At 42.7% G+C, this 16,513-nt stretch overlaps 1 protein-coding gene across 1 annotated transcript in view; it reads right to left on the reverse strand.

Moving 5' to 3' along the window:
- Nucleotides 1-673: 673 nt before the first annotated feature.
- Nucleotides 674-16,513, reverse strand: part of MAPK1 (mitogen-activated protein kinase 1) — a 107,846-nt gene continuing 92,006 nt past the window's right edge. Inside the window, exons 8-9 of the mRNA XM_075321205.1 lie at nt 12,778-12,905; nt 674-3,950 (exon numbers count right to left, since the gene is read on the reverse strand). Coding sequence (XP_075177320.1) covers nt 12,795-12,905 — 111 coding nt within the window. The 3' untranslated portion in view covers nt 674-3,950; nt 12,778-12,794. The remainder of the gene's footprint in view (nt 3,951-12,777; nt 12,906-16,513) is intronic.

Below are 16,513 nucleotides of genomic sequence, written 5' to 3' on the forward strand. Positions count from 1 at the left end.
TGTTACTTCCCAGCAGTGCAGTCATCACTATGCTGTTTTGCTGCAATACATTCAGGTAATGCCAGTTACATTATTTACACATTTGGAGTCTCAAAATAGGTCTTCCAAAACATCTCCCCCTTTTAAATGGTTAGTAAATGGTTAAGAGATCAAATGCAATAGTTTGTTGATAGTGTTTTTTTTCTGCATAAATGAATATCTGAAAAGGATGAGACATACATGATTACATATTCACCAACTGATGCTTACAATGAAGGGATGTTCATATGGTAGATTTGTTGAAGAAATTCCAGCAGTAAATCTGTTGCATACATCAGGAAGGGGTTGTTTGGCAGTAGGAACACATTTCTTGAGGACTCATTTCAGATAAGTGTCTTGCTTTGTTACCTACCTTTCTCAGATATGCAATTCAACTGGTTTATTTTCTGCGCTTTACTTTAGTTCTGTTAAAAAGTGGAAATGTCACACCTAGGCCACACATGCAGGCCATGTAACTTTTGCAATTTTATAATTTCTTCATGTGTGAAACATCTCCTAAATACAAATTTATGTGAATCTGCCTTCATTCAAACCATCCAACCTGACAGACAAGGTAGAAAAGCTATAGGACCTCTTTCGCAGTCCATGATAGTAGCATAAAAGAACATAAAGAGGTAGATAAAAGTAAAACGGGTTGGTAATACAGGAGTACAATTTTAATGATTTTATCTGCATTTGTGGAGTCTTACAAGATATTTTCTTTTCATTTTTTTTTTTTTAAACTTTTTTACTTTTTTACACAATTTTAAGCCAGAAATATAGAACATCCAACCAACCGAGGGGGGGAAAAAAAAGTTAAATACATCAATAGAACAAAAAAAAAAAAAATAAAAATTATAAACCTTTTACAATTTGTTTCTTAAATCGATTAACCAGGTTACATACCTTTCACAATAAAATACATGTTCAGCTGTTACATTACATTTTAAAGGAACATACAGGAATTTGTTATAAAATATTTTAATCTTAATATATTCACTGCGCACAGACCAGATTAAATCTCTGCTTTTATCTAAACCCATAGGAATCGTGGTCGGAGCAGCGAAGCCTCTAACTTTACAACCTACTTAAATCAGCTACACACATTTTGAGTACAAGACTAGAAAGGCACCAACAGTACAAAGCAAGTACAAAGCTCTTTTAGTAATCTGTTAAGAGTGTTTTTGTGTGGTCAACACAAAAGGCAATGTGGGACGGGGAGAGGAGGACGCAGGGGGATCAGTTCTAAAGTTTGGTGGCATTTTAGTTAAATTTGTAACAAATGCCCTTTATGCAAGGAGAAGCAAATCATACCATGTCTAAGGTGTGAGCAACAAGGTGGGAAAAAAAAAAAAAAAGAAAACGGAACACTGGTGTGTGGTTATTGCAGGACTTTATGGGGACAAGAGCAGATCTGAAGGCAGTAGGTGAAGTGCATTTGTAGTGAGAATCTCCAAAGGGGAAGCAGCAAGCATTTTTTTGGCCATTCAGATGAATTATGGAATACTTAAAACTGGAATGGAATATGTTTGCCAAAACTAAAAGTAATTTCTCATGGAAGTAGGCAACAAATTGAAGACTTATCAATTGAAGATATCACAAATAGATTCACATGTAATTTAAGGACAATTCTAGGTTTCTCTTTATATATACTTAAGACATTTTTCGACATGCCTTTTAAAGATTTAAATATGGCTTCTACTTTCCCTGATGCAATTGGCATGACTGAAGGATTCCATGCATTACATTTCAGAAGGGCAAAATTTACTAGTGCATAGTACGTTTCTTTCCCTGTTTGATGTGGTTTATGTAAAACGAACAGTTTATCTTTATAGGTTTTCTTAAAGCATTTGGTGTCACGGTGAGAGCAGTTAAGGGCGAGGTGTTACGTGGAGGAAATGTTTCAAGACTCATTTTTATAGATCCGATAACCAGAACCGTTTTTATAAAACATTAGGTTCTTATAAATAGTAACCATGATATATTAACAGACAGCAGGGAACTAGTATAAAGAAAAAAAAAAAAAAAAAAGGAATTACTGGTTAATACCTGCAGTGAAGTATGGCTAATGGTTCCCTAACATACTAAAAGAATGAGGAGAGACTAGTTCTGCCAACTCATCATAGCAAAGCCATCCCTTTTTCATGTGAAGCCAATACAGCAGACTACCTCAGAAGGGTGTACAGAGAAATAATGTGCACAACCGTTTAATAAAACATAGCATCTTACCTTACAAGTACTATGGGAGATATGCAGGACAAGGATTAGCAAGTAAACCCATTCACCAAGTTAATGTGAAATCTTTACAAAAACCCACATCACAGAAACTAAGCAAACAAAATATATAAAATAAATGAAAGACTTCCCAATTTATTTTGAAATACAAGTGCAATTTTTGCTCATTTCCTAGGCAGTTCAGACAAGTCACTAGAATTTTTGCTAGAGGAAAAGAAAAACAAAATAATCAGACATGAGGAAAATCAAAAAAGGGTTTAAAAGAGCTGATCCGTTCTTACGAAGGTCACAGGAGAACAATTTGTTTTTACACAATTTAGAGGTAAGAGATCTCGTTTCAACCAGTCATATGCATGTGGCACTTAGACAATCTTTGCACAGAAAAGCTTAACAGTCATGCGAGGGCACGGTCATTTTCAACAAGGCAAGTCGTTCACCACAGAGAGCAGTGAGGAGAGGAGGAGGCACTGCACAGCGACATAAACAGCTAGTAAACTCCACGGAATACAACTCCAGGAACAAATACCAGAAAGAAGAGAAAGTAATGGATACAGCGGAAAAAGAGTTTAGTGCTTGCTTGATTACTGCTCATTGTGATAGTTTAAGAAGCTGTCAGGACTTGGTGTGGCAATTGCCAGGATAATTAAAGTTGCCATTACCAATAGCATGAGCAATCCTGCGATCATTACATAGCGATGCAGTGTATCGCCCTAGTTGTGTGAATTTATATAAAGGAAGAGGACTAATGCAAGTGCCTCAACAGTCAATGAGCACGGCACCATTCGAAAGAGCGCTAGCATGCTGCTTCACTGGGAAATATGAAGCTGTGTGTCAATCCTCGAAATGGACAGGTAAAGGTTCGAGAATTTCAGGTGTCGATTATGCATCTTCCCTGTGTTAAATGCAACTTCCTCAAAACTGACCCATACAAGAAAAGCCAGTGCATGGCACATATTCACCAACTTGGAGATTTAGATTTCAGGTATTATACATATGATGTATTGCAGCAGCTTTTTTCATTGCTAGGATAGTGTGGTCTATAAAGCATTATTTTATATATAGAAATGACAGGTCTCTCGAGCACAAATGGTTCAAATTGCTTATTCAGCTCAAAGTGCGAGAGAAAACCCAAAACCTACAAGGATCTCCAACGAGTATTCAAAGCTTTTCACTGCAATGGTTTAAAATGATATGTGTAAGTGAGTGGGGCTTTCAAAAGACTTAAAGTGCCCAGAGTAATAACTTTCCCAAGGGGGAGAAAAGAAAAAAAAAATTTACACAACAAAAATAATGCCAGTTACCACAGTCATCAGTAACGTGGGATTAGACACAATATGTAAAGCCCATGAAAATAAGTACACAAATTGTCCACTTAACAGGAGGGAAAGAAATCATTGTTTTTATAAAAAGAAAAAAAACCAAAAGAAAAATAATATACAAGCAGTTAGTTAAGGTATCAGCGAGTTTTCTGCTGCACCATACTGCAACTGGGCTTTACAAAAGGAGTGTCAAGAATACTTCTCCAGACTGAAAGAATTCATCATAAGCATAAAAAGCCACAACTACCAGGAACCGCCCTCCTTAATGGCTCAAAGGAGTTAGACTGGACAAGCTGAGATGGGTCACAGGACACGGCCAAGGAGGAAGAACTGCCAAGAACATAGATGTCGGAGTGCGAAGTCCTTCACAGCCTTTCCCTTTAAAATAAAAACACAAAACAAATTATGGGTGACCAGAAGACAAATTCTATTGTAGCTAAACACCATGATATACTTATAGCTTTATGGTAATTATAAATAAAGCAGTGGAGCACTTAACATCAACATGCACAAAACTAATCTTAACATACAGTTCTGGCTGAAAGCGTAGGCACCCTTGAAAAATTGTTACCAAAAATGAAGTACCGCATTTTTCGCTTTATAAGACACTTTATCTCCCAAAAATTTGGGAGGAAAATGGGGGTGCGTCTTATAATCCGAATATAGCGGTACCTGGGTGTCCTGTCTGTGCGGCAATCGGGCACGTGGCGGCAGCCGGGTACCCGTGCTTGCGTGCGGTGGCGGCAGCCGGGTACCCGTGCTTGCGTGCGGTGGCGGCAGCCGGGTGCTGCGTGCGGGCGGCAGCCACACAGGCACCCGCAAGCAAGCACAGGTACCCGGCCGCTTGCACGCAGGGTGGGCGGGCAGCCTGCTGGCGGCCACTCTGTGTGCGGGGCGGACGGCTGTGCAGCAAGTTACCCAGTTTGTCCGCGGTCCCAGTTTCAAATGATGGCGCCGGGAGCGAGCACATGCGCAGATGGAGCCCTTGGATGAGAGCTCCATCTGCGCATGCGCCGCTCCAGGCGCCATTATTTGAACCGGGACCGTGGACACTGGGACACTCACTGTGCCGGCCTGCTGCACGACTCACCCGCCGCCGCCGCTGCTGCTGCCGCCGCCGCCGCCACCACCACCACCACGGACCCCGCGGCTCCTGCCACCACGGACGTCACCGCGCCTGCCGCCACCGCTTCACCACCACTGCTGCCCCCCTCCGGTAAGAGAACACTGGAGTATAAGACTAACCCCATTTTTCTTTTACCTTTTTTTTTTTTTAAGTCTAAATTTGGGGTGCGTCTTATAATCCGGTGCATCTTATAAAGTGAAAAATACGGTATTTTTCCCTCAGCAAATTGTTTCTTTAGTGAGAAAGACAAACTCTAGTGCCACCTATTGGAGGTAGCAATCCTAAAAGTCAAAAGTGAACCTTTAACGAGCCCTGTCAAGACTTAAGATTTAAGCCACATCAGAAACTCAAATTTGCAGACACGGGGTTTCGGGATGGTTGTCCTTTGTCAGTGCAAAGTATGGGATCTGATCTGGCTGTCTGAGAAACTAAGACTGGGTCTTCTCCCAGCGGAGCATTGTGGCTTAAAGTCTCATCACTGGTATGCTGGAATGGTGTGTTAGTCTAGAATAGCTTCCCCTTTAGGCTCAGTCTTCGACTCTCATACAGCCAGATCAGATCTCATACTTTGCACTAATGAGGGACAACCTCTGCAAATTGAGGTTCTGATCTGGCATAAATCCCAAGTCATATGACAAGGCTCGTTAAAAAGGGTCACTTTTTTTTTTTTTTTTACTTCTAGGACTGCTACCTCCACTCTACTCTCCAGTGTCAAGTGACAGGTGTGGGCAATATTTAAATCACAAATAAAACCAGATAAAAAAAAAAAAAAAAAGGGAGAAGTTTTGAATGCCAATGTATGTAAAGCGCTGAGGAATTTAAGGCGCTATATAAAATAAATAGTAATAGTAATAGAATGCAGTGAAAACACGATGAGTCCAAAACCGTGATGAACACTGATCATGGGCATGCACCAAGTATAATGTAACATACACTTGGGTTACCTAAATAAATGAGACCGTAAATGGGATCCGAGACACCCACCACAAAGGACTGCCTCTTGTCAAGTAACCCAATTGTCCCCTTATAGAAGGTTTGGCATATTTTAGCCTCCTTTTTTATATATATTCTAAGACCTTATTTTATTCTAATCTGTTGCACTCTCTCTTTGTACATTTCCTATGGTTGTGGAACATGTACACATTTGGTATTGAAATCAGAAATGTCTGATAAAAATATAAAATCCAACCTATAAAAAGCATAACAAAAAAATAAAAAAAAACAAACCAACCAAGAATTAAGTTTTGGCTGCCACAACATTGCAATAAAGTGCATTAAAAGGCTCTCATAACATCGCAGTTACCCCAAAATGGCATCATTAAAAAAAAAAAAAAATTCAGCTCAGGGTGAAAAAAAAAAAAAAAAAATCATACAGCCCCAGATACAAAAAAATGAATGTTATGGGTCTTGGAAAAATGGCGACAAAAGTGACTGACAAATTTTGTTTTTGTACCCCACCAATTAAATTTAAACAAAAAAACAAACAAACCCAAAACAAAAAATAACCCCACCAAAAAAAAACAGTACCACAGGGGGCTGCAGGAAAAAATAAGACTATTTTTGAACTAGTTCAAAGGATTGCACAAATTTAGAAAAAACCTCATTTCAAAAACAATGTTACACCAGTAAACTGCACAATGTGGTAGCCTGGCCTCATTCGCTTCAATGCAGATTACCTGCAATACGAGACAACTAGTAAATAGATGTGATGCAGTTTCTGGAAGAAACCCACTAAGGCTATTTTAACACTCTGCATCTTTTACTGCATTTTTGAGGTCACAAAAGATGCACCTAGATGCATGCATTTCCTTCTCCCAGCAAAGTCTATGAGATTTCTATTTTGCTGTCTACACCAACTTTTTTGGCTGTGTTTTTGAAGACAGCATTTCAATTCATTTGGCCTCTTGTCCCTGCATTATGGGGGACTGGCAGATCACTCCGTCGCTGACTCTGGGTCAGTGGGGAATTGATCCCTGGTATCTGGCTATAGATGTCGGTTCCCATAAAGTCAATGGTGACCAGAATCTGGCGCAAAGAGGTAGGAGCAAGTGCTTCATACTTACCGAATCACCAGTGCAGCTGTTACACTGCTGCCGCAGCCGATCATTCACTTCCTGGGCGCTCATTACCTTCATTGAATATGCACTGCTTCCCCCGCCCACCGGTGGCTATGCCTGGTTGCAGTCAAACGAGTCCCCACCCTGAGTGACAGCGTGTCCGACTGTAACCAATCACCAACGCAGGTGAGTGAGTCTATATCTGACAGTAAAATAAATTTTAAAAAATTGGCGTAGGATCCCCCGATATTTTGATACCAGCACAGATACAGACGAACAGCAGGGGGGAGGGGGGAGGGGCTGGTATTCTCAGGCTGGGGATAACCACGGCTACTGGGCATCCCACAGCCTAAAAATATCTGCCAGCAGCTGCCCAGAATTGCCACATCCATTAGATGTGGCAGTCCTGGCACTTTACTCGGCTCTTCCCGCATTGCCCAGGTGCGGTGGCAATCGGGGTAATAAGGAGTTAAATAACAGCCCACAGCTGCCATCAAGTCTTGAATTAGTAATGTCAGTAGTCTACTCGAGACACCCCACATCACTAATCTGTAAATGAAATGAAATAAACACCAAAGTAATGCTTTATTTTGAATAAAAGACAAAAGCGCACCCTTTCACGAATTTATTAACCCAAAGAAAACCCTCCAGGTCCGACGTAATCCACACGAGGTCCGACAACACTTCTGGCATTGCTACATATCTGAAGCTCACAGTGAGCGCCATAGATCAGGACTGCCTGCTGTGAAGTTCAGGCCGCAACTGAAGTGAGCCGGCTAGCAGCACCTACAGCATGGCCACGGCCTCCACCTGTGACAGCAAATGACCCGAGTGATGTCCCACTAATCACACGGCTCACTTCAGTTGCTGCGTTGAGCTCACAGTGGGCAGTCTTGTTCTATGGCGCTCGCTGTGAGCTTCAGATATGTAGCACTGCTGGAAGCGTCGTGGGACCTCATGTGGATTACGTCAGACCTGTAGGGGTGTTTGCGGGGTTAGTGAAGAGGTGAAAGAGGGTGCTTTTTTTTATTTCAAATAAAGGATTTTTTGGGTGTTGTGTTTATTTACTGCCACTTACAGATTAGTGATGGGGATGTCTCAGATGCCAATCACACAGCTAGGGCTTAGCAGCTGCAGGATGTTTTTAACCCCTTATTACCCCAATTGCCACCACACCAGGGCAACGGGAAGAGCAGGGCTCAGTGCCAGAAAAGGCGCATCTTATGGATGCGCCACTTCTGGGGCGGCTGTGGGCTGCTATTGCTAGGCTGGAAAGGGCCAAATAACGATGGCCCTTCCCACCCCAACATCAGCCCCATTTGTCTGTTGTACCTTGGCTGCTTTTATAAAAATGGGGGACCCCACTTTTGTTTTTAAATAAATCAAATTAAAAAACACCACAAACAAAATGTGGGATCCCCTCTATTTTTCATAACCAGTGAAGGTACACAGCTAAGGGTTGCAGCCTACAGCAGTTCCTGTGCTGGATATGAAAATTGTTATGTCTTTTTTTTAAAAAAAAAAAAAAAAAAAAGCTGGCCAAGCTAGCTATCCCTCCATCAAGCTATTATGTTCTTTCTTATTATCTATTCAGGATGTTCTATCATCCATCCCTCTACCTACCCTCCCATCTTCCACCTACTCTTTATCTATTCTAGCTCTCAATTATCCTATCATACTTTGTTTTTCCTTAACAAAACGCATTAACAAAAATGTCATGCGTTTTTTTGGGCCACACGCTGCATTTTCTGAGACCACAGGAAAAAGATGCAGTCAAGATGCACTCAAAAGATGCAGTGTGTGTTTATAAAATCAGATACCACCTTGTTATACGGTTGCTACTGCAGGCAAAAAAGCTGCCTGGCTGTCAGCCAAAGGGATCATTATTCAACTAACCAGAGTATTACGGTGATGATTATTCACATGTACTACCACTTAAAGTTTTTCAACAATGGGATTCTTTTACAAAAAAGCAATGGTTAGAATAATATTTTTTGATTGGGGCAGTGTTTGTCTTACTCTGTATTTAGCTACACGTTCTTGCTTTTCTGTTCTCTCCTTACTTAAATGCATTGTCCACTTCAACCCATCCAGTTATGGGTGGGAACTACACTCCTCGCGGTACTTGCAGCTCTTTCACATACTATCTCCTCCCCAAAATCCTATAGAATTGTAAGCCTGCAAGGGCAGGGTCCTCTTCCCTCTGTACTAGTGTGTCTATTGTAACTTGTATATGTATTCTGTATGTAACCCCTTCTCATGTACAGCACCATGAAAGTAATGGTGCTCTATAAATAAATGCTGTGCTACCAGACAGCAGAGCTGCACTTAAGCATTATTTCTCTTTGGGCAGGCTCACATTTTGCTTGAACATGGGGAAATTGTGCACGCATAACGTACCTGCCAAGAGGCACAAGTAATAAGTAGAATCCAAGGGAGGAGGAATGACATGCCCAACTTACAAGCCAAGAACTAGCGTTTGGACACAACCAATAGCGGCGGGGGGGGGGGGGGGGGGGGGGGAGTGTTGAAGGAAATGTAAAATGATTCACTTTGAATAACTGATTTCTTTTTGAAATTCTATTTTTAGGCTTAGAACACAGATCACCAATGTGATGTTGGAGAACTCCTTTGAGCAGAGAGCTCATAATGACTGGTAAATATGCACATTTCTAAAACTACAAAACATTAATGTAGCCTTGGGAAATGTAATGTCTATCACCGCTTTGACTTGTCAGAAATGTTTCAAGGATTTTAAGGGCAGCAATTCAGATTACACTGCATTATATTTTGGCAGTGGCTGTTTGAGTTGACTGGTGGTTGAGCATGTGTACGGCCGTTTCATTCATTGCCAGCGATGGGCGATATGTTGTGAATGTGGGACAACCAATTTGATGCTCCCCATCGTGCAAATACAAGCAGTTAGTTATCAAAAATAGCAGAATTTCTAGAATAAAAGTTGCACAATTGGCAAATCTTCAGCCAATGATCTTTCATTAAGTCATTTATAAAAATCCATGTTTGAGCTAAAAGAAAAAATAAAAAAAAAAATAAACAAAAAACATGGGACAAGATGCTACTGCCAAACATGATGCGGATTCTACCCACACACGGATCAGACTGTCACTGAGTCGCACATTTGTACAGATTTTATTTCTATTGGTGCCAAAGAACAAGACAACAGTTGGTGAAAAAAAAACAAACACCAAAACATTTAATTCACAAAGCAGAACTGTATTACAATGATAATGTTAACAGCTAAGACATTAAAAGGTTCCCTTCTTTCCATTTTGCCTGTATATATAGCATTATGTAATATACAGTGCCTACAAGTAGTATTCAACCCCCTGCAGATTTAGCAGGTTTGATAAGATGCAAATAAGTTAGAGCCTGCAAACTTCAAACAAGAGCAGGATTTATTAACAGATGCATAAATCTTACAAACCAACAAGTTATGTTGCTCAGTTAAATTTTAATAAATTTTCAACATAAAAGTGTGGGTCAATTATTATTCAACCCCTAGGTTTAATATTTTGTGGAATAACCCTTGTTTGCAATTACAGCTAATAATCGTCTTTTATAAGACCTGATCAGGCCGGCACAGGTCTCTGGAGTTATCTTGGCCCACTCCTCCATGCAGATATTCTCCAAGTTATCTAGGTTCTTTGGGTGTCTCATGTGGACTTTAATCTTGAGCTCCTTCCACAAGTTTTCAATTGGGTTAAGGTCAGGAGACTGACTAGGCCACTGCAACACCTTGATTTTTTCCCTCTTGAACCAGGCCTTGGTTTTCTTGGCTGTGTGCTTTGGGTCGTTGTCTTGTTGGAAGATGAAATGACGACCCATCTTAAGATCCTTGATGGAGGAGCGGAGGTTCTTGGCCAAAATCTCCAGGTAGGCCGTGCTATCCATCTTCCCATGGATGCGGACCAGATGGCCAGGCCCATTGGCTGAGAAACAGCCCCACAGCATGATGCTGCCACCACCATGCTTGACTGTAGGGATGGTATTCTTGGGGTCGTATGCAGTGCCATCCAGTCTCCAAACGTCACGTGTGTGGTTGGCACCAAAGATCTCGATCTTGGTCTCATCAGACCAGAGAACCTTGAACCAGTCTGTCTCAGAGTCCTCCAAGTGATCATGAGCAAACTGTAGACGAGCCTTGACATGACGCTTTGAAAGTAAAAAGGTACCTAACGGGCTCGTCTGGAACGGAGACCATTGCGGTGGAGTACGTTACTTATGGTATTGACTGAAACCAATGTCCCCACTGCCATGAGATCTTCCCGGAGCTCCTTCCTTGTTGTCCTTGGGTTAGCCTTGACTCTTCGGACAAGCCTGGCCTTGGCACGGGTGGAAACTTTCAAAGGCTGTCCAGGCCGTGGAAGGCTAACAGTAGTTCCATAAGCCTTCCACTTCCGGATGATGCTCCCAACAGTGGAGACAGGTAGGCCCAACTCCTTGGAAAGGGTTTTGTACCCCTTGCCAGCCTTGTGACCCTCCACGATCTTGTCTCTGATGGCCTTGGAATGCTCCTTTGTCTTTCCCATGTTGACCAAGTATATGTGCTGTTCACAAGTTTGGGGAGGGTCTTAATTAGTCAGAAAAGGCTGGAAAAATAGATAATTAATCCAAACATGTGAAGCTCATTGTTCTTTGTGCCTGAAATACTTCGTAATACTTTAGGGGAACCAAACAGAATTCTGGTGGTTTGAGGGGTTGAATAATAAATGACCCTCTTAATAAACTTTTCACAATTTAAAAAAAAAAAAACAAAAAAAAAAAAACATTCTTGCAGTGCATTTCACACTTCCAGGCTGATCTACAGTCCAAATATCACAATGCCAAGTTAATTCCGAATGTGTAAACCTTCTAAATCTGCAGGGGGTTGAATACTACTTGTAGGCACTGTATACATTAGCCCACTGGGTTCTGCCCCCCCGGTTAGACACGCAGGCAAGTAATTGGTATTAAATACATTGTGCCCAGAAGAACTTGGGTTACCAGTAGAGTGTACAGCACCTTTAAAAAGTGCTTATAATGAAGCTTCTTAATGGAGATTTATTTTCACTTAAGTAGTCTGTAACAGCAACATTTTCAGTGTGTTCAAATTCTGGCTTTATTTTTTTTTAAAGAGAAACTTAAAATGTGTTTGCTGTCAATATAGCATTTTTTGTCTCAGTTAAGAGTACTTCACACACAGCGAGATCGCTACTGAGATCGCTACTGAGTCACGTTTTTTGTGACCTCATTAGCGATCTCTCTGTGTGTGACACTGAGCAGCGATCTGGCCCCTGCTGTGAGATCGCTGCTCGTTACACACAGCCCTGGTTCGTTTTTTTTTATTGTTGCTCCCCCGCTGATAAGCACACATCGCTGTGTGTGACAGCGAGAGAGCAACAATCCTGAATGTGCAGGGAGCAGGAGGCGGCGTCTGACAGCCTGCGGTAAGCTGTAACCAAGGTAAACATCGGGTAACCAAGGTGGTTACCCGATATTTACCTTCGTTACCAGCCTCCGCAGCTCTCACGCTGCCAGTGCCGGCTCCTGCTCCCTGCACACGCTAAGTTAAGCGGTGTGAGCTGGTAACTAAGGTAAACATCGGGTAACCATACCCGATGTTTACCTTAGTTACCAGTGTCCGCAGCTTCCAGACGCCGGCTCCGTGCAAGCGCAGAGTCGCTTGCATGTCGCTGCTGGCTGGGGGCTGGTCACTGGTGAGATCTGCCTGTTTGACAGCTCACCAGCGACCATGTAGCGATGCAGCAGCGATCCTGACCAGGTCAGATCGCTGGTCGGATCGCTGCTGCATCGCTAAAGTGTGAAGGTACCCTTACAGAGTACCAAATCTAGAGATCAATCAGCCTCCTTGGCAATCTCCCTTCCAGTCTTATACAATGCACATCTAAAGTAAAGAACCTAACAATGCAGCCGACTGTTGATAAAATCCAGCGTGGACCAGGACAGTCTACACCAAATCACTTTTACAATATTCTTGATTAAATAGCCTAATACCACTAACCTGTGGTCATTTTACAGTCAGTACCCAGGCTGGAATCTAGCAGTTTCTTCAAAAATTAACTCCTTCAGTGTCTCCTTGGGCAAATCATCTAACTCCATCTCAAACTTAAAGGGGGCTTCTGCAACAGGCTAAACACCAGGGATAAAAAAGAAAACATAATATTGATCAATTACAACAATACATAGATCACTGCTGGATATAACACTGCTATAAAACAGTTCCAATTGTATTCTGAGGCTATGTGCACACACTTCAGATTTGTTTCTCCAGCAAAAAATGCATCTCTGGCTGAAAAACGCAGCCAAAAAACATGCGTTTTTACAGCATTTTTCAAACATTATCAATGGCAAATACATGGAAAAATGCAGGGAACTGCAGAAAAGAAGTCACATGCTGCTTCTTTTTGCTGCAGACAAACTGTTGCAAAACCAGCAAGGATAAAAGAAGCAACGTGTGCACAGCATTGCGGATTTCTCAGATTTCCCAACAAACGCAGCAAAAAAAGCAGGGCCTAAACCACGCAAGTTATTGGCGCTCTAAAATGAACAACATGTAAACTAAAGCAGTAACCAAGGGGCCACATGGGGCACTACTGCGATCCTCGCATGGCACTCTGCTCACACTGGCAGCACAGCAGGAGCAGTGTCATGCGAGTGTCACTACGACTGCGGTCCGACTGCGAGCGGAACACAGCTGCGGGGGGGGGGGGGGGGGGCGTCACTGAGGGGGGAAGGTATTTACCTCCCTCTCTCCTCTGTAGCCGAGTGCAGTGTGATTTTTCTCTCACCCCATAGACTTGAATGAATGCGAAAGAAACAAGGATTGCATTACACCCGCAGCATGCTGTGACTGTTTTCTTGGTCTGATTAGGGCTCAGAAAATAATCGCTCATGGGTGCTGGCACATAGGCCAATATTTGCCTGAGTGGAACGCGATGTTTTATCGCACTCCACTCGCTCCGATTTTTATGCCATGTGGCTTAGGCCTTAAGCTGGTGCTTACAGGACAGTCCAGGATTAGAAAACCATGGCCGCTTTTCTTCAGTGTCCGCGCCACCCGTGACCTGCTTAGCGGCAGTCACTAGAAAGAGTTGTAAAATCAGACAACCCAGGGGTGAATGTTGGTTCTGAAAGATAGCTGCCGAAAGTGACACTCTCAAGGAAAATCCAGACCCTCTGAAAGAATCCTGCGGTAAAAAAACCCGAAATCCGCATGTGGTTTTGCCGCGGTTTTGTCCCTGCGGATTTTTACCATTATCTATGGCAAAAACCGCAGGCACCTGCGGAAAAGAGGTGACATGCATATTAATTCCGCGGGTAAATCCGCAGGTATAAATAAAAAAAAATAAAAAAAAAGTGTGCGCAAAGCATTTTTTTTTATACCCATAGGTTTTGCTGGGGATTGACTGCAGAAATGTTAGACACATTTTCTGCGGTAAATCCGCAGAGTGCGCACATAGCGTTATAGTTGTAAATTTAGCACCAAATTTTGGGGGGTTATTTGCGGAAAAAAAGTGGAAGTTTGTCAAAGATTTTTAATTTTCAGTTTTTATGCCCTTAAAGCAAAGCGTTATGTCACATAAAATAGTTAAAGAGTTCCGGATCCGGTCCTGGCTGAGGTGGAAGCCTAGAAGACTTCTGCCACCCCTCACAGAAACCGACTAAAAAAAGCACCCCCGGACGAGCCACCAAACAGAGCAGCATAGAAGGTTACCTAAAGCAGCCAGCTATGGAACGGTACCTCCTGAGAAGCGCTGGGAGCGGTGAGGGAGCCTGGAGAAGATGTGACATGGACAGGCAGTGCAGAGGAGAAGATAACATTATGGCGCTGATGAGGAGGAGCCTGAGCGCATGGTACGAGACACAGAAAAGCAAACAGAGCGGAGGGGGAGAGATAAGGGAGATATGAGCGAGAAGACAGGAGATAAGGAAGATATGAGCAAGGAGTCACAGGAGGACACAGCAGGAGAGAGGTGGATGCAGGGGACTGATGAGGGTGGATCGCAATGGGAGGATGAAGGAGATATGGAGGCAGAGGGGAGAGAAGATGCAGGCAAAGCAGGGCAGCTCAGAGACACAGCAGTGTTGGAGGATGAAACTGACAAACAGCACAGGGAGATTAATCCCACTCAGACACTCAGACACACAGGAAGTCAAATGCAAGAATTAATAGTACCCCCTACAAAGGAAACAAAAAACAGCTTACTACACCAACATCACAAGCCTGCAAGTTATTGGGGGAGAAAGGTAGTGGCCCAGTCCAGACAAAGAGAACTAAGAAAACAGCACCACCTGCAGGCCAAGACAAGTACACACAAAAGCTTAATGTGGACTATAAAAAACTGGCTGAAGAAGTGACATCACACTTGTCAAAAGAGATTAAAGTGGCTATTGAGGCAGCCATACAAACGTCATTAGCTAATATGCAAAAACAGATAAATGCCCATGCATCTAGACTGGCAGAATCAGAGCAGAGAATATCTGACTCCGAGGAGACAATACTGGCTATGCAAGCACAAATAGCAGCTCTAGCAAAATCTAATGAATACTTGAAGGATAAAGCGGAAGATGTGGAAAACAGATCGAGACGAAACAACCTACGTATAGTCGGGTTACCAGAGTCTGTGTCGATTGGACAGTTGGATAATATATGCGAGTTGGAGCTACCGCAGGCCCTGGGCATAAAGGTGAAATTCAGAGTTGAAAGAGCCCACAGAGTGGGTCCACTGAGACACCAGGAGGCGAATAAGGGAGAGGGCCAAAACTCAAACAAGAATACCCCGATAAGAGCCAGACAGGCGATTGTCAAGTACCTTGATTATAAGCATAAGGAGGAAATATTGAGGGCCTTTAGAGAACGAAAGCGTCCACTACAATATCAAGGCAACAGACTGCTAATTTTTGGAGATTATTCAGCTGAAGTATCCAAAAGGAGAAAAGATTTTAGCAAAATTTGCTCATTTCTGTACAACAAAAAAGTAAAGTGCCAGCTATTATACCCTGCTACACTGAAAGTTAGAAACCCCAATGACTCGTTTGTATACTACAAGGACTACAAAGAAGCAGAAAACATTCTCATGGCAGAGCTCGACAAGACTAGGTCAGAAAGGCAAGAAAAAGGAGCTAGTGGAGAAGGGAATAATAGAAGAGGATCCCCCACAAGCTCAGGAAGAGATGTGGGACGTCTTGGGGGACAAAAACAAGTCGAGACCAGGGAGGAAAGGAGGCTAAGCCCGGGTCAACAGCATAATTCTCGCCCGGAACACAGGAACCAACCCTTGGAGAGAAACCATGATACCTGAACTGGAACTCACTCATTATTTTTTCTTTTTTTGCCTGTTTGTTTTTTTTCCCAAACAGGAAGAGGCGTTGAGGAGGATGCGTTATGGAGAGCGGGATGGGGAGGTGAGAGGAGGAGGGGGAAGGGAGAAAAGAGAGCAAAACATTCCAAAGTCTGGGTCCTCTCCTCCTCCCCTTTTTTTTTCCTCTTTCTTTCTCCATCTTCTCTCCCCTTGGTCTATTTTCTTTTTCTCCTTCGTCCAGGAACATCATCCAAATTCAAATGAAGTGGTCTTGTTCTGGGCGGACTGATGGCTACCTGGAGTCAGAGATAAGTAGGACTGGAGGATCTTGCTGAGGTTTTGACATACTGTGCTAATTTTTGCATAATTTTCAAAGGCTTATTCAAGTTAGTCCGGGGATAGAATATATATTTTATGGGAGGTGATTAGGGAGCT

Source organism: Anomaloglossus baeobatrachus, chromosome 1 (assembly GCF_048569485.1).
Source record: "Anomaloglossus baeobatrachus isolate aAnoBae1 chromosome 1, aAnoBae1.hap1, whole genome shotgun sequence".
In the NCBI taxonomy this organism is placed as follows: Eukaryota; Metazoa; Chordata; class Amphibia; order Anura; family Aromobatidae; genus Anomaloglossus; species Anomaloglossus baeobatrachus.